The sequence below is a fragment of the Sapajus apella genome, unplaced genomic scaffold (genome assembly GCF_009761245.1).
Source record: "Sapajus apella isolate SASKATOON/1434 unplaced genomic scaffold, GSC_monkey_1.0 scaffold32, whole genome shotgun sequence".
Classification (NCBI taxonomy): Eukaryota; Metazoa; Chordata; class Mammalia; order Primates; family Cebidae; genus Sapajus; species Sapajus apella.
Window position 1 is genome coordinate 13,880,835 of NW_022436972.1, and position 21,878 is coordinate 13,902,712.

Here is a 21,878-nt window from a genome sequence, read left to right on the forward strand (position 1 = left end):
TAGGTGGCTTAGAAACAACAGAAATTTCTCTGTGTTGGAGGCTTGGAAATCCAAGACCAAGGTCCCTCCCTTTCTTGGTTCACAGATGGCACTTTCTAGCTAGAGGTACCTAGAGCTAGGTACCTCTTTTGGGTTTCTTTTGTGAGGGTACAAATCTCATTCAGGAGGGCTCTGCTCTCAAGACCTGATCACCTCCCAAAGGCCCCACCTCCTAACACCATCACCAGAGGGGTTAGGATTTCAACATTTGCAACATTTGAATGGGGCGGTGGAGGCACACAAACATGCAGATGGTAGTATGTGTTGTAGATTAAACTTTATGCTGAGACATGAGGCTAACATTCCCTTAGAAAAATAACCCTCCAGCCTGTGGATAGATTCTTCCAGGGGGCCTTTGAGTCCTCTCACTCACTGGGTGCTCTTGGTATGTCCATTGTGAGGTGAGGGTTCCAGGAAGTAATTAAAAAGCGGTCATTAGTTGATAGGGTGAACATATAATTAATCACCCAAACCTGAACACTTTGAGTAACAAGAGGAACTTATCGTCATTGTGCTGGGACGACACCTTTTCCTAAGCAAACTAGAATGTTTGATTGCTCTTATTTTGTGAGCCCTTTCTATATGCCAAGTACTACCATAGGGAGTTAACTCGGGTTATTGAATTTCCACAGTAACCGCAGTGAGCAAGTATAATTCCTCCCATCAAAAATGAGTGTCAAAAGTGGAAATGCCATCCTTTGCATTCCTTTTCCAACTCCAGAATCACCCTCTTGCACACCCATTAAAAGGCCTGTGTCTATGCTTACGGCATCAGCCTAACCCACAGTGTGCCCTTCCCAGTCACTGACATCTAGCCGCTACTCCCTCTGCATTTCTCCCCAAATTAAAGGCACCGGTACTTAAATGTGACTCCTCTCCACCCCAAGTCCCTTGGTTAGCTCTGAAATCTAATTTGCATGCTACATTCAATCTTGAAGCCCTATCATCCCTAACCTCTTCTACTCTCGGGCCCTGGACCTCACAGTTCTCAGACACCTGACGCCATGACCTCACCCCAGACCCTCCCTCAACCTCCTATTGTCTCTTTCCCTTACTCCCATTGTGCCTGTTATTCTGTCACCAAAATCATGAGTCCTTTAATGCCTTCATACACCCAGCCAGTGGTGTGCTGGCCAATGTTTAACCACCTGCTCTGTGGGGAAATAATGTGTGCCTGTATATATGTAAATTAAGAATTTACCGATGTAAAAGATGAGTAAGGATTTACAAATAAAATACACAATACTCTTTATTGTAAATCATATTAGGTCAATTGATTCTCACAGAATTCTTTCACTGATTTTTTTGGTGAACGTTTATCTGTAGCCAACATATGGTAGCCATTCAACCAGGACCTGACTAATGGACTTGCATCCCAATCCACTTTTTTCCTCAATAAATTTAACTGATGTGATTTAACTGTTAAACTATTTCTTAGTCTCACCCAAATTATATTAGAGAAGCTGAAACCCTGCTTAGCGAGAGCACAGCAGCCGTGTAACAGCAAAACAGAAAAAGAACATAACTAATTCCATTTTGGTTTGAGTGGCCCTTACCCCTTCCTGCACATAGGCAAGGATAATTTTAGAGTACTATTAATATGCAAAAACAGCAATCACGTAGTTTTAAAAACTCACCCTGGGATTAAAGGAGAAGTATGTAAACAACTATGTTTTTGTTAAAGATTTATAGGAGCACTGTGACCTGACCAAGGATACAGAAGTTCCTTGAACCCTTGCTGGCACCCAGATGTCTGTGGTCATCTGTTACCTCTTGATCTCAATCCCCTCCTCTTCCTTCTGTCCTTAACATAAAAAGAGCCTAAAATTTGTACTGACTTAAGATGGTACTTTAGAAGGCTAGCTCACCATCTTCTCTGTTTGTTGCCTCTCCAATTAATCCTGCTTTTCCTCCCACCACCTCTTGTCTCTTGAGTCTGGCTTTCAAGCAGTGAGCAGCCACACACGGGACCAGTTACAGTAGCAAACGTTACACAGCATCCCCACCATGCAACACAGTGGCTGCCAACAACCTCGACGGTGGACAAGACTAACATGAGTACAACAATTGCAAAGTGAGGAGTTTGGATTTACTACCTTTGTTTTTAAATACAATAGTTTATCTAGGGCGCAGTAGCTCATGCCTATAATCCCAGCACTTTGGGAGGCTGAGGCGGATGGATCACAAGGTCAAGAGATTGAGACCATCCTGGTCAACATGGTGAAACCCCATCTCTACTAAAAATACAAAAATTAGCCGGGTGTGGTGGTGCATGCCTGTGGTCCCAGCTGCTTGGGAGGCTGAGGCAGGAGAATTGCTTGAACCCAGGAGGCAGAGATTGCAGTGAGCCGAGATTTCGCCACTGCATGCCGACCTGGTTAACAAGAATGACACTCTGTCTTAAAAAAAAAAAAAAAAGTTTATCTAACTTGTAGATAATGGAGGTATTTAAAATTGGCTAACAACATTTCTGCAAGTTTAACAATCCATTTTTGTGGACTAGGTGACTGGGCTCCAGCACACACCACTGTGACCCTATTGACCTCAGGATTTTCCTCCCCTCTCCTCTCTCCCTGTCTTACAGATGGAGTCCCAGAGTCTATTCTAGACTGGGGTGAGGTCAAGGTCAAGAAAGCTCGTCTATAAATTTTTTTAGTATGGGTCCATGTTGGGGAACTTCTTGGGGAAAAATATCAACACTAGTTTGTATTGGGCGGATATAGGTTTACAGTTTTACTATCAATAATACTTTACAGTTGCTGAAGATAAAGACAGGCCTACTTACTCTTGGAAATAGGTCTGTAAACTGTCCACACTATTCCGCTTAAGAAACAAAACACAGCAAATAGGAATGCAGAAAAACATTGGGGGCAGGTACAGTGACTCACGCCTATAATCCCAGCACTTTGGGAGGCCAAGGCAGGCATATCACTTGAGGCCAGGAGTTCAAGACCAGCCTGGCCAACATGGCAAAACCCCATCTCTACTAAAAATACAAAAAATGGCTGGGCATGGTGGTGCACGCCTGTAGTCCCAGCTACTCAGAAGGCAGGTAATCGCTCAAACCTGAGAGGTGATGGCTGCAGTGAGCGGAGATCGCACCACTGCATTCCAGCCTGGGTGACAAAGGGAGACTCCATTTAAAAAAAAAAAACAAAAACTAGGGATGAACCAAGTAGTTCTCTCACTTATTCTGCAAGGAGATGCTGTCAGATGCCCCACTAAGGAAACATCCCAAGGCCTGCTATTACCGAAGATGACACCACTCCGCTGTACAGGCTTTCTCCCTGCCACCGGAAACCATTCGCAGACATGACCTCATCCCTCTAATCTCCTATCAAACCTGAGGCAGGTAACAGAAGGTATCCTCAATTTACCTGTGGGGAAATTGCTGCCCATCAGAGGTTACCACTCTGCAAGCACTCCAAGCATCCCTGACACCAGCATAGACTAAGAATTGGGCATCTCTGGCCTATTCTGGGACCAAGTGCTGAAGTGCAAACGGACCTCCTCTCTATCCCAATTCATCAGGGGAGAAAAATCTGATTTAAAATGGCCCACTGTGAGGCTTATTCTAGGCAGTTACCTCAACTAAGGTCATCTGACTTGGGCAGCGATTTTAGTACAAGCTAAGTATGTTTGCAGAAACTCCAGCAACTACAAGAACCCAGAAGGGCTCCTATGCAGCCATCTGTGATGTGTTTTTGTAGGAGCTCTTTCTGAAAGCTGCTTGCTCGGGGATTTAAGCTCACAGAAGTTAATATAAAAAGGACAAAGAGCAAGCGACCTTCTTCCTGAAGGATGTAAATGAGATCTCTTCAGGAAATCTCATTCTTCCTGAAGGATGTAAATTTCTTGCCATAAGTACCTTTCTCATGTTATATCTCCCCAAAGTGACAGGATAGTCACTTCAGCCTTGGAGTTCGTGGAAGTGTGGGGGCAGGAAAGGGTCCTGCTGCCAGTCAAGCAAGAAAAGCTGACCTCAACTGCTTTACTCTTCTTGTAACAGGTGAATGCCTTCTCAGTACAGAGTTTCCTCCTCCACATCGCCAAAGCCAGGCACTTGCCCAGGAAGCCCCTCTCCCCATTGCCTTAAAAAGTTCTTAACTTCCAGATGCTCCCATGACACACTGTAGCTTCCTCCCAAGGCCTCTGGCTCCACTTCACATCTGGTTTCCTGATGTATTTCCCACCATCACCCAGTTGTTTTTCTCCTTTATCCCTGCATACAACTACCTCCCTTTCCAGTCCACCAGAAATTTCACTTTCCAGTTACTTAACTAAAAAACACCCCAGAGTCCATGATTTAACAAGTGGACTTGGACCCCAATCTGCTTTTTCCCAATAATTTTCTCAATAAATTTAACTGGCATGTTAAACTACTTCTCACCAGAGCAACTTTTACACCAAAACAACAAAATGCAACAAGGAAACCTACCATGAATATCCCTTCATACCTAGAATATACCTAGTGGTGGCCCAGAATGAGCAACGCTAGATGATATGAGGTTTGATGTGACATGATGATGTCTGCTTCAGAGGCTGCCACTTAAGCATGGCATATCCAGTGGAAAAGCCCTCCACCTGTCCTACCCAACCCCATCAACAAGTGTAGTGCCATTGCTATGGGTCACCTGAAACATGGAGAAACAATAGCCAAGGCAAAGTCTTCCAGTGTGGCCAATTCAGAGGTCAAGAAACAAGCCTAGGTATACATCCTGATTCTGCTATCAGCTCTGGTCACAGTAAGGGCCCAGATAACTGTCCAAGGAAAGAAGCCTCTCCCCCTACAGAGTCTAACACTGAGCTCCTCCTACAAGGTCTCCCAGGGAAACCTTCCTGCTCTGTGTCGCTTATCAGCTAATGTAAAACTTGGAATCTGGCCTCAAGTAATTACATAAGATGTGCAGCTTTGTATATGTGCGCAGAGTTACGAAGGCTAACTGGTTAGAGTTCTGGGGTATAATCATGGGGTTTTTCCTCATTTGGACTAGATCTGCAGTTTTCACACTGAACTGTGCATGAGCCCCAGGGGATGGGGGTAGTTGCTTTCATCTGCTCTATATATTGGGCTTCTGGCTATCGTGTCTTTTAAAGAGAGGGTTTCCACTTCCAAAAGTCAGTAAATTTTAAAATACTCTGAAAACAGGATGAACCTGCAAGTGTCTACACAGATTAACAGAATAATCTTCTTCCTTGCTTCTCCGGCTCATTCACTTGCCCGGTCAGAAACTCAGAAGTAAGGAGAAACTGGGCTTCACGGTGATTTTAAAATGCATTTTAACCACCTTAATCTAATACTGGCTCATTCCTCAGACATCTTCTCAAAAGAGCAAACATAAACTTCCCATCTACAGCCACTTAAAGGAGGGCTGACCCTCCTCCTTCAGCAAGGTGTGCAAGTAGAGGAGCAGTTATAACCTTAGCCAGGGGGTTCTGCCACTCCATCCTTCATAACTGCTCTGTGACCTCCTAGTCAGACCCTCCTAACTTGCCCTCAAGATGTTTTTATCTTTAGCAGAGTCTATTCTAACATAAAATAGAATATGCCTAGTAATTACTGAACCGAATGTAGTTTTCAGACATTCCAAAGATGAAGTACTCCAGGATTGTTTATCAGGGACTGTACTTGTTCACCATCTCAGGGGGCTATGGTTTGGTCCCAGAGGGGCTGCTCCCCCTTTCCTCCCAAGAAAATACCAAATTTGAACCAACCATGACACTGTAGCTGACACGACTTGAGTATTTAAAAGCTACACACACACACACACACACACAAAAATCCTAATAAAGAGCTTATTCTGCATAATTAGAAAAGACACCAAGCCACTTAAACATAATTTATGTACATTTATGGCTTTATACAATTATAGCAAAGATTGTTCTTGTGTCTGTAGGTACATCAACATCATCAGGCACTTCTCAGAGAGTATCGGAACAGGAACATGGAATCTGCACTGTTACTAAACTCGGGTAGCAAAATGCAGGAGGCATGACTACGCCCTGATGGGACTCACGTGGCCATCCCTGGCCATATTGCCAGGTTGTGCCCACCTCAAGGAGAGGCCAACTGTAATGCCAGTCTGGTCTGTTCACATAAACCACAATGCATTTTTTAAATGAATGATTACTCCCAAACTAAAACCACAAAAAAAAAAAAAAAAAAACACTTCTCTTTTGAAATTAGTTATAAATTAAGAAACTCTTAAGAGCTTGAACATAAGAATTTTGAGTTGGGGAGGGCTGGGGTATTGGAAGTATATATTCAGCAGTTAAGTCCAAATTGTATATCGCTGGAGAATGATTTCCATTTTAAGTGTCCTTATCCTCCTCTTGGGATGTTCCATTGAATTACTGCTCACTGGGATACAACATTTGCTCATTAATTTAGACTTTGTCAGTTTGTCAAAGCAGAACTTTCCAAGTAATACATCTATTACCTAAATATATTCCATACGTCTATATTATGGAAACAATACATCTTTATATTTAAAATATCTGGATAGCTCTATAATACAATATGCTTTTAATAACAGTACAGACCAGAGAAAATAAATCAAACAAGGCTGCATAGGTGATATCATTTGCACGTTTCACAAAGCAATCATGTACAATAACTGGTATATACTCATTACTCCAGAAAGTCAGTATTCTTATAGGAAAAAAGCTACAAGAGGCCACATAATGTTTGCTTTCCAGACAGATCAGATGCTTTTCCCTAGACTTCACTGTTCTCGGAGAGCTACCCATGATTCATGTCAGGATTTCAACACAAAATGGCGGGTTGGGAGAGGTATAATTACACAGACTCAGAAGGAAGAAATATTTTCCTAAGAGCTACACTATGAAGTAGTAAGATTTAACAGTGATTTTTAGCTGCAATTGCCTCTTTAATGAACAAAAGGGGGCTCTGAGGTTCCTTGTATAATGGTGCAATAATGGCATGGGAGGAAAAGTGACAATATGTAGTAACAGAAATGAGAACACAAGTACTTTGGCACCAAGTTCAATTACATACCTGGGAGGCTGTGCTTAGAGGAACTCGGGTTTCAAAAACCAGCTATGTCTTGGAGTGCCCAAAAATGAGGATGGTTAGAGTGGTGGTTGTTCAATGAATCTTCAAAACAATGAACATCACAGTGGAAAGCTTACTATACAGCTGGCCTACTATAGGAAATCTTAACAGGAACATTTCTGTTCTTGTTAAACATTTAGGAAATACCAAGTCAATGAAGATGCAATTAACATATAAGACAAAGCAAATGTAATGTGGGCTATATACACAGAAATTAGATCCCTCTCAAGAATGCAAGAGGAATAGTACTGTGCACCTGTTCTCTTCATCGTGATGACTTTGCGCTTTCCACATGACTTGAAAATACTGATGGATATAGGACACAAAGCCAATTAATTTGGCCTGTCAGTTATAGATAATTGGAAAGTATTAAAACATAATGATAAGAATTATACTTTAGGTTGCTACAGGCTAAAGACATTTTCAAAATCTTAAGCCAAGGCTTTTAACATAATCCCAATGTACAACTTACAGCTGGTTTTCTGGTTTTCAAATTAATCTCCCCAGTTTTTAAGTAAGTTCTATTCCATTTGCTACCCATCTGAACTTATAAACACATTCTACAAACCACTCGTCTCGTTTTTAAATTTCCTCCTTCAACTTAAACTTCCACAGTGTGCTAAGTAATCTAATCTGCAGAGCAGAAGGGAGAATGGGATGAAGTGCGAATGTTGACATAATTCCCCAAGGCAAACTACAAAACCTATCTCTACCTGGACTGAAATAAGAGTACAGAATTATGAGGGTGAACTTTTGCTGAAGCTCAACTCAAAATGGTGAAGTTGATCAAAATCCCTCGTTTGACAAAGGAGGATTGCTTTAGATGCAGATCTCCCTTTCTGATCTACAAACATTATGGGGCCTCCCAGGACTACACAGGTCTCTAGAGAAGACTTGATGCTATGCAGTTTGCATAGTTCAGCAGAAGCAGATGAAATTTCTTTAAAATACAGACATAAAAACAGATTAAGTTATCCTAAATATGAAACGCAAAGTGTCCATAACTATACATCACTTTCCTGCCCAAATAAGGCCTGAAACGTTGAGTATGCAAGTACTAATTACAATGATTTAAGATTAGTCAGAAACATCACCAAGTAGCATCCCAAAGTGTACAAACCAGTTAAGCACGTATAAAATTAGTACTAATCCAGTTAGAAATACAAAATGAAAATTATGAATGCTGCTCCAAATACCTGTGGTTCCACCAATTTACAAGCCGACTATGTAACAAAGTAGACCCTAGTTTTAAGAAAACATTACAGTTCAATATCTACTCCAAAAATGTTCTTAAGTCCCAACAATAACATCAAAAATCATTTATCTGGAAATTAGAACCATTTAAATGTTTGTACAAATTTGCAAATAACAAAATAAACCAAAAACAAAAAAAATAGAAAAGACCTGTACAAAGCTGGCATTTAATCTTTTTTTTTTTTTTTTTTTCCCAAAAGTTTAACAAGTCCATTAATTTAGCAGGTTGATAACAGGCTACTTGGTTCTCATGTGAATTCTGTGGCAATGTGAACAGGTCCAAAGCTGTTCAGTGGAGGTGCAGAATGGAGATTCAGTTCTTTGTGATCCGTCAGTTCCGCAGAAAACAGGTAGTACAAACAAAAATTTAACTTATCAAGACATGAGACCATCACAGTATTACAAAAAGAGTATAAACTTTCCTTGGACCAAATGGATATTTTAAAAAACCAAAAACACACACAAATACAATCTGTATCTACTGCTTATATACAAAACTTGAAAGCACACCAGGATCTGAAAATCTTTTCTGCAATTATATGGTGTAGTGAGTTTGGCACTTCATTGTAATGTAATTTCCAATGGCACAGTCCTTATCTACAGCCGCACATAACCTGCACACATTGGGCAAACATCCTGTACAGGAAAAATGTCTTTGCTGCCAAGTCTGACGAAAGGAAAAAAGGAAGGTTATTTATTTATTTATTTTTTTAAACCAAGAAAACTACAAGGGAGTTGGTGAAGGACATCTTTGGACTGCTTCTCTCAGTTCCTGCTGTCAGACAATCTGAAGTACTTTTAAGTGTAACCTAGGAAAAAACACATACACACACAATGAAAATACAGCCAAATTAAAATAAATTCAACTTGACATGTTAGAGGGACAGACATACTTAGGGGCAAAAAGCTATAGCTTCCCAAACAGCTCTAAAATTATGCAATGGGGAAAATTCTACTTTACAAAAAACCCTTTGGCATTTGATTTATATCAAATATATTGATTTATTGAAGAGCTACTAAAAAGATGCAGCCATCGAACTGTCAAAAAGAACTCTTTAAAGCAGTTAAAGGAAGTTTCCTCATGTTTAAGCTCAGAGGGAAAATTGCTAAGCTGCAAAAAGGACAGAGAATGAATGATAAAAGATCCCACTCTGCAAGAGGTCGTCAGCTGACATCAAAGATGTGCTAACCATAGAAGATACACGGCAAGTTACTGTGTTCCTCTCTTTCAAGTTCTATTTTTCAAAAGGTCTTTTGATATTGGGGTGGACTTACCTGCTCACTAATTCTCAGCCTGACACCCAGCTATGTGTTGTCGTCTTGACACTGTGTGGGAAGCTTTGGTTGGGCAACACATTGTCAAAGTTAAAATCCAATGTATCTCCATCCATGAGGTCATTCCGAATGATGGATTCCATATCACAGTCCAAGCGCTCAATGAACATGCCATCCAAGTCACTTGGGAGCTTCTCCTGGTGGAGAAGGCCCATTCTGCCATAGCCATTGCAGCTGCTCACTGAGGAGTAGCCCCCCAGGGCACTCATCTGCATGGGGTGAGGCAGAGGCACTTGTACAGGTGTCTTCACTTGGGTCAGGCGGTTCATACCCGAAGTGTGGGGCATGGTGCTTACTGCGTGGGGCAGGGCACGCCCGTTAACTGCAGATGTCTGCTGAGTGTGTCCAGGGTGGGTATGGGAGCTGGGATTCATCATTTTGTTATGAGATGCCTGGCTGCCATAGGTTGACATGACCGAATTAGGGCCCATCATGACATTCTGGCCCAGAACCCGGCTGTTGGGTTGGGCTACCGCAGGATCAACTGGTGTCATAATGTCATTATGGGGAGGAGAGTCAGAAGTCAGCAACTCCTTCAAGAGTCCGGGTGCACAGTTATACTGATTCATCCCTCCATAACTTGATTTACTGTCCTGAAGTGTTTGCATAGGCATCTGGGGCAAAGGGCTCATGCTGGATTGGCCGTATGTGTATTTTTGGTAGTTTGGGCTGGGCGAATTCAGACTGGTGTTTGGTGGTGCAAATGAGTAGCATGGTGTCTGCTGCATCATAGTGCCAGGTGAGGACTGGGTCGAAACAGTTAATGATGTTGGTGATGAGAGAAGGTTGAGATTATCCAAAAGATTTTCCATGTTTTCAGGATTGCTTATCTCAGACAGACTGGGCAACGTAGAGGCCATCTTTGCAGCAGATGGCGGGTACACCATAGAATGCACATCCCCTTCTCCGAGATCATCCTGTTCGGTCATAATGGGTGAGAGTCTCCCACTAATAGTACTAGCATTTGAGCTAGTTCGAGGGCGAAATGTACTCCAGTTATCAAAGTCATCGTTGCTGTGAGAGCCAGGGCTTGCAGGCCATTTGGAAAACTGTGACCCAGGGCTGTCCCCGGCACCCTCCTGGCCTGACTGGAGCGATGCTTTCTTCTTGGCAGCTCGGCTTCGGCTCTTAGCAAATTTGCTGTTGTTGTCCATGGATGCAGCTCTTCTCCTGGGAGATTTCCCGCTCTTGCCGCCCTCTGGATTGAGCATCCACCAAGAACTTTTTCCAGTTCCTTCATTCTGCACACGAATGAACTTGCTGTGTAAGGACAGATTATGACGAATTGAATTCTGTAAAGCAAAATATCGTATTAAAAGTACAATACTTCTCTGCTTGGAAAACTTACTATTCTACAAGTATTACATGGAAAAGAAGTAAAAAATTTTAAGAGTTTGTGGTACAGATTTCCATCTGAACAGTCCCAATGCTTCTGAACACACTACAAACCATCTCAAATAGCATAGGAATAAATAGTATCTCATCTTAAAAACAGTATCTGTATCTTATTTAATGAAGGGACAAAATTGTAACAAGAACTATTATAAATACCTTCTTTTATACAGCTAAGTTTTATGGAAACATTACAAGAAATGGTTTTAATAACTGCTGAAATTTTGCTTAGCTACAATAGTACTCTGTATCAAAATGCTATCAAAAACCCTTTCCATTTCTACTATCCTTAAAACTACTGCCAATTCTCTTCAGTTTGAACACGTGTCATTTATATAAATAAATTTCATATTACTGGAGCCACATACTTATAGAATAACAGAAAAGACAAAAGAATAGAGAGAATATAGGCCAAGCATGGTGGCTCACACCTATAATCCCAGCACTGGGGGAGGCCGAGGCAGGTTCAGGACCAATCTAGCCAAGGTGGTGAAACCCCATCTCTACTAAAAATACAAAAATTAGCCGGTGTGGTGGCAGATGTCTGTAATCCCAGCTACTTGGATGGCTGAGGCAGGAGAATCACTTGAATCTAGGAGACAGAGATTGCAGTAGCCAAGATCACTCTAGCCTGGGCAACAAGAGTTAACACTCCACCCCACACCCCCGCCCCCAAAATAGAAGCATATAGAGCTGATCAAAAATTAAAGGCCCCCAAACCAGTAAGACTTGGATTCATTCACACCTTTAAAGCCTGTTAAGCAAACACAAGTTAATATAAGGAAAACAGAGTCATTGCTTTCTTATTTGAGAAAGCTGACCTGCCAAAATGATTTTTTTTTAATTCAAGTAATGCCCCTACCCTCCAGTTCCACCAATAACCAGTAGTATGAGTAGGGTACACCAACTAACTCCATGACACAGCCCCAGATAGCCAGGGGCTACACTGTCCAAAGAGACAACCTGGGATGGGAAGAAATGATAAGACAACGAAAAGAGCTCTAACACTCAAGCTAGTGCAGCTTCATGACTAATTATGCCACGTCTATCAACCCTAGGCCAACTAGGGAAGAAAAACCAACCACTTTTCTTTTGAACACTTGGGTGGCTCTGCTACTTACTAACCTACATGGCCTTGGGAAGCTGCCTAGCCCTCAATGTATCTTTAAGTTTCCTCACCTGTAAAGCAGGAATAAATTATAGTACCTTATCAGGGTTGTTACATGTATTAAATGAGATACATAAAAATGCTTAGTGGCACCTGGCATATAAGCAGTCACCATGAAGGGAATATTAGACCCCAACTTAGAATAGTGGTATTTTGCACCCCCAAAGTCCTGCTTCCCTATTCCTATTCAATGTGGTATGGGTAGGAGCTTAGAAGTATTACAGATACAAATCCACAAGTGCAAATATATGGTGAAAGGGAACAGAGGTGGTCTTTCAAGCTTCAGCAGAAACACCAGAGCCAGGCTACAGATGAGAAAGCCATGGTTTGATTCACCTCCTCTACAACACGTGGTAAGATGGCATTCAGGAGAGCCCATGGGACACGTGGAAAAGGAGACGTGGAAAACACTGTGAGCTCCCCAGGAGGAAGGGCCTTGTCTTACAGCATTTTGCCCCCCAGCATAACACAGGGCACACAGCCACTACACCTTGTTCATTCAGCAGCCTCTTTCCTCAGAGGTCTGCTCGCAAGGCGAGGAGTGGGATTCTGGGTGCCCTAATCCCCTGGAATGTGCACAGTCTCCCAGCTTCCTTGGCCTTCTCTGCCAACTGGATGCAAGGCTCAGCTGACCAAGCCCCCTGCACGTCTGTGGCCCCTCTCCTCAACCACAAAAAGCTCTGGCTGGATTTGTGGTCACCCAGGGGTGCAGCCACAGTGCCCACATCCTCATGCCATCAACATGGGATGCAGGGGCCCGAATGCCAACTGCTGCGCCTGAGCAGAGCCTCTGCACAGCAGGACGAGGCCCGGCTCCAACACAAACTGGGAGAGAAGTCCTCTCTCATTAAAAAGTAGTAGAAAAGAGAAAATGGAGGGGGCCTCACTTTCTAAAAGAAGATGCAAAAGTCAGAGTAAGGCCCAGCAGTCAGGGCTGAGAAATCCACATTTCAAAATGCCCTCTGACCCTCTGTACTGCATTCCACCCACGGATTTCAACACAGCAGCTACGTGACAAGCCCTCCTGCCAGAGCATACAGTGAGTGGGAGTGCAGGGGCAGACATGGCCAGAGCCCAGATTCCCAGCTGGAGCAGAGCAGGTGTGTGAGTGCATGTCAGTGACTGTCTCCTATTCCCAAGACTCCCACCTTCCTCTACACCCAAGATCTACCCTCACCTTGAGACATGCTATGAGGAGGGCAAGTGGCTTAGAGTTGGTACAAGAATCCCTAAAAGACGCCAAGGACTACATTTCCCTCCCATTCTTTTTCATTTCCGTAAGATAGATTGCCAAGTTCCTATGGGAAGGCGCTACACACACACACGCATGCCCACAGAGCCACAGGTCTTGTCCTTGTCTGCCATGCCCACCAACCCCAGCCGAACCGAGTTCTTAATTCCTCTTAATATCAGCAGGCCTGCCACTGGAATAGCACTGGAATGCAGTCCTGCACTCTGACCCTGCGACGTTTTCTATACACTGGAAGTCCAGGCATTTGCACAATATTCCATCATGACACTTTTGTTCTTTGAACACAATAGACACACAGATAAGCTCCAATGAAATCTCCAGAGGAGAGGAAGCTTGACTCCTGTCCCTGTCACATTTAGTTAATGATAAAGGGGGAAGAAAGATCTTCCCAGATAGAAGCTTCCTGGTTGCTATACTGACTTGGGGCTAGGGGGTGCAGCTCTGTAACATTCATGATGAGCTTGTCAGATCACTGGCAAGCACAGCTGGGGGTCATTTTTAATAAGACTGCAGGAGACACAATAATGAAATCTTTAAAATGTTCAAAGAGTGTTCACTAACTCAGGTGGGACATGTACTAATTTAGACATTTTTTTTAAAGCCACAGCAATCTCTTATCAAAACATCATATTACATATTTTTCTAAGAGGACATCTCAGGTCGCTCTTTGAGTAACAGAGCTGTCTCCTAACTTTGCCAACAATTAAAATTTTTTCCGAACAGGAAAAGGTTTGCTGTGCAGGGCTTGTTACATAAATTCCTGTTTTTCACACAGCCAGCAGGACATTAAAGAAGCTACGGTTTTTAGGGGGGGTGGGGTTTGAAAAGGTAAATCTTGTAAAAATGTGTTGCTATTAACAATGTTGTATCTTCACTCCTCTGCTGGACACAGGAGAGGCTGTATAAAAGAGCAGTTCACCGGGGGGCCTTCACAGCAGAGCCGCGTGGGACTGCTGGGCACTGAGATATTATGCCCTTGAACTCTCAACGAATATTACCCGAGGACAGAGGCAGGGTGTCAGGACAGAGGCTTATGCCCTGTCAATCACTTGCCTGAATCCAGCGTTTCTACATGACAGCACTAGAGAAACACAGGCCAGCCAAACTCCTCTCCACTAGCCGTTATTTCTCGGCAGCCCCACTCACAAGCCTCTGCACACATCCCGTCTGCCATCTGTGTGACTGGCCACCCCAAGTGGTGTGGCATATGCTTCCTGGGAAGCCTGACCCAATGAGCTCCACAGATGGAGGAGCTGGGAAACCCTGACACGGTATACTTGCTTGTTCAACCTGCTCTGCTGGGTGTTCTATGTTCAGATTCTGAGCTCCTTAACAGGCACAGGAGCCCAAGCTTGTCTTTAATTTCTAATCTCATAGCCTCAATAAATGTTTGTTTCTTGACACCCAAAAATGTTACAAGGTAGATATGGTGTCTTATACACTACACATCCTTTAGCCATCCATTCAAGTTATCAATTCATGTCAACTAACATTTACTGGAACCTATTTTGTGCTAGGAATAGTGACAAACATGAAGGAAAAAGACACAGAACCTGTCCTCCAGAAGCTTTTGATTAACCTGGAGAGAAAATAAGTCCACATAAAGAGCCACTTAATAGGACAGAAAATGACACATCCCACAGACTGTCCAGGAGCAGTGATCTTTTCCCTCCAAAGGCGCCACCCTGCCCCCCAACACCCCAGCTTCTTTCTCGGTCCAACTGTCCCCTCCAGAAGCATGTCTTGATGACCTTATCCTATCCTGCGGCTCTGACATGGGACCTTGCTTACTCATCCCTCTAGATGATTCTGCTATGTCTGGTCCCAGGGGGGGCATGCCTGGCTCCCCACTGTACCATGAGCTGCTCAAGTGAGCACAGGGACCTTTGTCTGTCTTCTTCTACACTGTATTCTCACAGCACCAATACCATATAGGCACTCAAGTATCTGCTGAACAGATTAGTATTTCCTACATTTACAGGGTTGTTGCGAAGATTAAATGAGACAGTATGCATGGAAAGGCTTACCTCAATCTCTACTAACTAATGTTACTGTTACTGCCACTGGCATACTAGCATCCATAAAATATGTCTGTGTTTTACAGACTCATCTATGTCACAAACACTAGTCTCATTTCTTTATAACCACACCTTGCACTGCTCTCACTTAACATGAGGCTTTTTTTTAATATGTTACCGGGAAGATTAACTGGTTTGAGAAAAACAGCTAAGATATTTTCTCTTCACAATAGATATTGCCTCAAAATTGATTCAAATACTGAGGTGAGTCTGTCAATGCCCTGGTCGCCAGTGTCACCAGAATCCTTAAGCCTTCTCAAGGTGCTGCTGCCAAAGCCATGTGTGCAGGCATCACACATTGCTGGGACCAGGAGCCTCTGAGCTCTGGATATAGCTAGCATGTGCGCGGCAGCAGCAGCAGGGGTTGGCAGAGCAGGGACCTCAACAGGCCAGGCAGGAGGCTCCATAAGGAATGGTTCCAACTGAGCACTGCTATTCTATTTCCTCACTGTTCTGCCTCTGTGGCTGGAAGAAGTGAAGTGCTGAGGCTGGTCCCCAGAGACCCCTGAGGACACACACCGTGCCCAGGATGCCCCTAGCCCCACTATCTAAAGCAATCATCAGATAGCCATTGAAGTGCAGGATGAAATCTTTACAACTTTCATTTACTTTAAAATTTTTATCTCATTCTTTTAAAATTCTATTTGTGAGTGAATTATGTAATGTACATAATATATTTAAAGTGTATACACAAATGTATGTTATATCAAAAAGAGTATGTGATTTTTTTAATAAAAACCATTTAGAGACCACTAGTCTATCACGGCAGCCTTCTAGGAGCCTGAGGCCCCAATAAAGATGATCAAGAGAGCAGATCTAGCTCTAAGTCAAGTCTAGGTTGACTTTGCCCCCATCCCTCAAGCCTGGGTTGAAAAAGAGGCCTGGTCCCACCCTCTGCTTTCAGCTCTCTGCCTCCTCAGAGCTAAGCCTGGCCGCCTTCCCAGCCACTTCTCTTCACCCTGGCCTGGACCCTTGCATCCCCAAAGCCTGCCTTCCAACCTGAGCTGCCAGTTCACATGCATCTAGCCTGTCCCTCAGCCTATAAAAGACCACCACCTGTCAGCCAGGGGTCCCCACACCACTGCTACATTCTATATTTCTTTCTGCTTGGCAGTTCTATAATTATCCAGGTCTTTATATTCAACCAAAAACAATGCAAAACCAGCAACTTAAGGTTGAATATGCCTTGCTCATGAAACTCTTAGATGGCCTTCTTACCCTGTATGTGTGTTTTATAGTTTACTGCTGTCAATACATTTCATTCCATCCTTACGACAGTCCTATAAGGCAGGTATTACTGGCCTCATTTTAGAAATGGAAAAGGAAAAATTAAGACTCAGAAAATAATCTGTCCAATTAGGGCTCAAAGTGAAGCTCTGTGATTCCACCTGCAACCCCACTGCTAGCTGAAAAAAATCTATCCCCTTGGCTTCACCACTGTTAAGAGAAATCAAAGCAACATACTTACAGCTGAGATTACATGTGTGCACTTTGAGGAAGCAGAAATAATTGACTAGTTTACAAAGCTCATTTTCTGCCTTAAGGGATGATAAATTTACACAACGTGGCCAGGCACGGTTGCTCACGCCTGTAATCCCAGCACTTTGGGAGGCCAAGGCAGGTGGATCACAAGGTCAGGAGTCCAAGACAAGCCTGGCCAATATGGTGAAATCCAGTCTCTACTAAAAATACAAAACTTAGCCAGGCATGGTGGCGGGCACCTGCAGTCCCAGCTACTCGGGAGGCTAAGGCAGAAGAATCGCTTGAACCCGGGAGGCGGAGGTTACAGTGAGCCAAGATCGTGCCACTGCACTCCAGCCAGGGTGACAGAGTGAGATTCTGTCTCAAAAAAAGAAAAAATATACACAATGTGATTGTCTTTTATACTAGTGGGTTCCTCTTTATGGCAGGAATTCACAGCAGTTGAAGTGTGCATTTCAGTTGTGAGCATCATCCTAGGGAAAGCCTGTGTAAGGGGCTGTGGGAACTTACAAAGAAAGTGGAAAGGTCCCCAGAGACCCCCTAGCTGACTAGAACTGCCCACTGCCCTGCAGGAAGGTGTGAGCAACAGCTACCAAATCCAACAAAAAGAATTTCACACTCAGAAACTGGAACATATGATCAAATGAACTCATTGTCCCAGAAATTCTAGAAATTCTTTCAAAATGCTAGACTAACTAGATTTTTCCAAAGCATTTTATCTAATTTCTGTGAACTTTCTCAATGTGTGCAATTGTTACGCAGGCTCCCAGCACGGCCTTTATTCCCTCCTCCTTCCTCTCTTTTACACCATCTCTTCCTGCACTTCCACAAGTGAAAATAAACTGAAGTAGGAAAATCTATTCAAAGGAGTTCCCATTAAGAGTTACTAATAAAACAACAACTTTTAAAAATAATCCATTTTGTTTGCAAACAGAAGGAAAACATGACCTTTTGCCAACTCTTCTTTTTACAAGAGATGTCAGTAGACATGTATCAGCCATAGACAGCATGTAAATCAATTTTAGAAAGTGTTTAACATAAGATCTGCTGAGAATAGCTAATCTACATGCTTACACTTAGATACTTCCATAAGGCTGGTTCATTTCCCAAAATGGTTTCCTTTTCACCTGAATATCCTCAAGGACCACAATATTCCCCACTACTACCCCGCAAAGTGCAGAGGTCTTAAAGTGTCTCCACTGATCCCAGGGCTGTGGACTGAGAATCCCGGCCTGATAAAGCTGGAAGGTATTTCGAAGGTCATCTGGTCTAACACACTTGTTTCATGTTAGGGAAACAAAGTTCAGAGAGATTACAATGCAGATGGAAAACTTATGGGCGTTCATTTACAAAAAATAGAACCACATTTCTTTTAATACTAAAATGTAAAACAAGTACCAAGAACATGGAATATTCTTTCCCTAGCCAAGCCAATCCTTACCTATAGTCTCAAACCACTATAGATACAAATTTAGTTCTACCCAGCTTTATCTCTAACTCTAGCCATTCCACAGGAAGAAAAATACGACTATCTACCACAAAAAGAAAGTAGGAGATTATGTTTGCATGTCAGACAGTACGAAAAAGACAAGTGGAAGAACTCATAGGTGTCAGGAGAAGCCTCAGAGACTTGGGAAGTACACCGTGAGGCAGAACCCGAGGTGCCAGCTCTGGAGGCAGAGTTACTGCCGGGCCTTTCTCAGTAAGTCCTGGATCTCATCACTAAGCCTGTTTTCACATCCGTAAAACAAATATGGATGGTGTAACATACATGAAGTTGCCTGGTGTACCACCTGACACAAACAATAAACACTGGCAATTTTGTTACAGGAAGTGAAAGAATATATAAACAACAACTTTTAAGCCATTATAAATGATTATAACTTGATTAAAAGTCAACTCATCACAAACTTCCTATTTAAAGGCAGCCAGCCTTCCTCAGGCTTATTTCCATGTCCTCACAACTGAGATGCAATCCTTCATTTACAGAAAAACTGTGTTTTCTCCCCCTTAAAAATTTTTTAAATGAAAGAATCTGAGCATTTAATTTAAGTAGCATATTCTGACGGCTTTTGAGGTGACCTATGTCAGAACATGTGTGTCTAGGAGGTTGTTCAAGTTAAGGTCGATACAGCAGTTGTCTGATAAGAGATTAATTTTTAACAATTTTTTGAACAGATTAGGTTTTGCTATGCTGCCCATGCAGGTCTCCAAATCCTGGCCTCAACTGATCCTCCCACCTCAGCCTTCCAAAGTGCTGGGATTACAAGCATGTGCCACTGCACCTGGCCATGATGACAGATTATATTCAGGATGGCGATTATTAGAATGATGCTCTTTCTTATCTCTTTGCAAACGCTAGTCACCCATGACTGTTTCCTTTATGGGAAACAAACTCTAAAAGAGCCCCTAAGAGGTGGGAAGGTCAAGGAGTAAAAGAACATACTACAGGACAAAATGTCTGGTAAAGAGGTGTGTTACAAGTGAATGGGCCGATGGTATTAAGGACTGAAGAAGGAAGAAGGGTGCCACCACTAGCCTGAAACACCAGGGGCAGGAAGCTTTACAAAGGAGGATGCTCTGTGGTTTGCCTCATCTTTAGCCAAAGGCCTAAATATTTCAGAGTAACATTTCAACCAATAACCTCATATATTTAGGATCGAAGAAAAACCCTTCAGGGACAGAACAGAAAATGTACTTAATGATATTAGACCATATCAAAGCTTTTGCATTTCTGAAGGTAGTAATTAAAAAGAAGCACAACAAAATTTAACTGTCTCCCACAGGAGAACCCTATATTAAAGGAAGCCACAGTTTTGTGAAAAGACGGGCAAAGCCCTTTAATTTTCAGGGAAGTGAAATGGAAGTCTCCTATACCATTCAATACTATGGGCTCTATGCACTATCAGAAACAAAGTACCCCAAAAAGACAAACCCCAAAATAATTCAGGTGGGGAGGAAACGAGCAGTCCCCTTAGACATCAGCTCCAGATCATAAGACATATTTCTTAATCACTTCTCTTCTATAACCTCTGTATCCGGTGCTAATATGGACCTCTGTTTAAGCAAAGCCTGGAAAACACAAACTATCTCACAGTCATACACTTGGGTTTAATACCACCACACAACCCAAGCAAGGCCAGCTCTCAAATGAATGTCATCAACCCTAGCTAATAAGGTCCCTGTGGTGGATATCCAGAGACTAAATTTCATATAGCTAAAATTCTTATAAATGCCTTCTTTTTAAGAGATCTATCTGTAGGCTACCAAGGATTTCAAAGTGGAGCTTGTTTCCCCTGGGATTAATTTAGTTTTGGTGATCCTGCAGTCGGTCCTGGGGACCCTTTAGCCCACTCACCATCTCCTCCCCAGGGAGGCACAGAGGCTAGGTAGTGCCAAATCCACAGCAGACAGCTACAACTCCCCCACCTTGCCCATCAGTGACCTAAAGGGGCCTTTCTGAAACTCTGACTGAATTAACTATCTGAAATATCCATGCTTTTTGCTGCTCCTGCCTAATGGTTGTCTCAGACGCACAAGGCCCCACCACAGGAGAATATTAAGAGGAAACTCATTTGATGCTAAAGTAATTCTGCTGTTTCTAATGAAAATCTTTGTCTATTTTATAGGCCATACAATGTTTCTAATCTGCAATGGTACTATAAACGCACAGCATTACAGTGCAATTAAGTACCTTATTTATTTGGCTACCAGAAGACTAAGGCACAACAAAGTCAAAACCAAAAACAAAGAACACATCAGGATCTATTCTCTTCTGATGAAGAATTTAAATTAGGCATAAAATGAAGCATAACCATACCAAAATGTTCTAAAATTTTAAAGGACTAAAGTGAATTTTAAAGTATTTTTTCAGCGTTATATTGATGACCCCATTAATACTGTTCATATTACATAAATGTATATTCCAGGTATGTTCCCGAATTGTTTACAGAAGCCAGTGAAAAACTTTACAGATATAAATTCAGAAGCAAGAACAGTGAAACTTGACAGATTAAAATCCCTAGGACAATATCCCACCCACAGCATGTACTGCCTAGAACTGTTTTTATCCTAAATATGTTTACTGTCTGGAAAATATAGGGAAGAATTTATCTACTAGATGCATTAGTAAACAGAGTATAAAGTCTAGATTTAAGTGTTTGTTTTCTGTTTTTGGACCCAGATATGATAATCCAGATTGCAAAAACAACAGCAAACTGCATTAAAGTATAACACTCTGAATTACACTACCTGCAACGTTGGGTTTTCCTGCAGGGTTTACACAGAATCTTGACACCAGCTTGCCCATTCTGCTGTCTAGGAAGCTAACTCAACAATGACTCTAGACTGCCGAGTAAATACTGTTTGGTGGTTACCGCCCCAATATTATTCAAAGCTTGTCTCAAATCAAATAGCTTTTCAAATTGATTGACCCAATAATAGCAAAACTATTTGGGCCCAGGATTACGCTAAAGTGAAACTCGCCCCACCAGAGACTGAGCCCAGGTCAGGGCTGTGGCCCATCTTCCCACAGACATCAGGGATCCGCCTGAGGAAGTAGAGCACAATTACTTTCTAAGACACAGTAGGTCTGCTGCCCAACAGCCCCATTCTCCACACCCTCCTTCTAAATAACACAAAAGCCATGGTCACCCTCACAAACTGCTGCTCCCTCAGCACCACCAGAAGCCCAGGCGTATTTAGGGACTCCAAAAGAAGCTCACATAAATGTTTCAGTAATGCTTTCATTAACATGCCTAGAAGCCTCCAACACCTCATGGCCCTCTTCAACGTGTTCCCGGC

The 21,878-nt window shown here is 42.7% G+C and overlaps 1 protein-coding gene across 1 annotated transcript in view; it reads right to left on the reverse strand.

Moving 5' to 3' along the window:
- Positions 1 to 5,869: 5,869 nt before the first annotated feature.
- Positions 5,870 to 21,878, reverse strand: part of FOXO1 (forkhead box O1) — a 106,252-nt gene continuing 90,243 nt past the window's right edge. Inside the window, exons 2-3 of the mRNA XM_032294536.1 lie at positions 9,644 to 10,995; positions 5,870 to 9,177 (exon numbers count right to left, since the gene is read on the reverse strand). Coding sequence (XP_032150427.1) covers positions 9,658 to 10,995 — 1,338 coding nt within the window. The 3' untranslated portion in view covers positions 5,870 to 9,177; positions 9,644 to 9,657. The remainder of the gene's footprint in view (positions 9,178 to 9,643; positions 10,996 to 21,878) is intronic.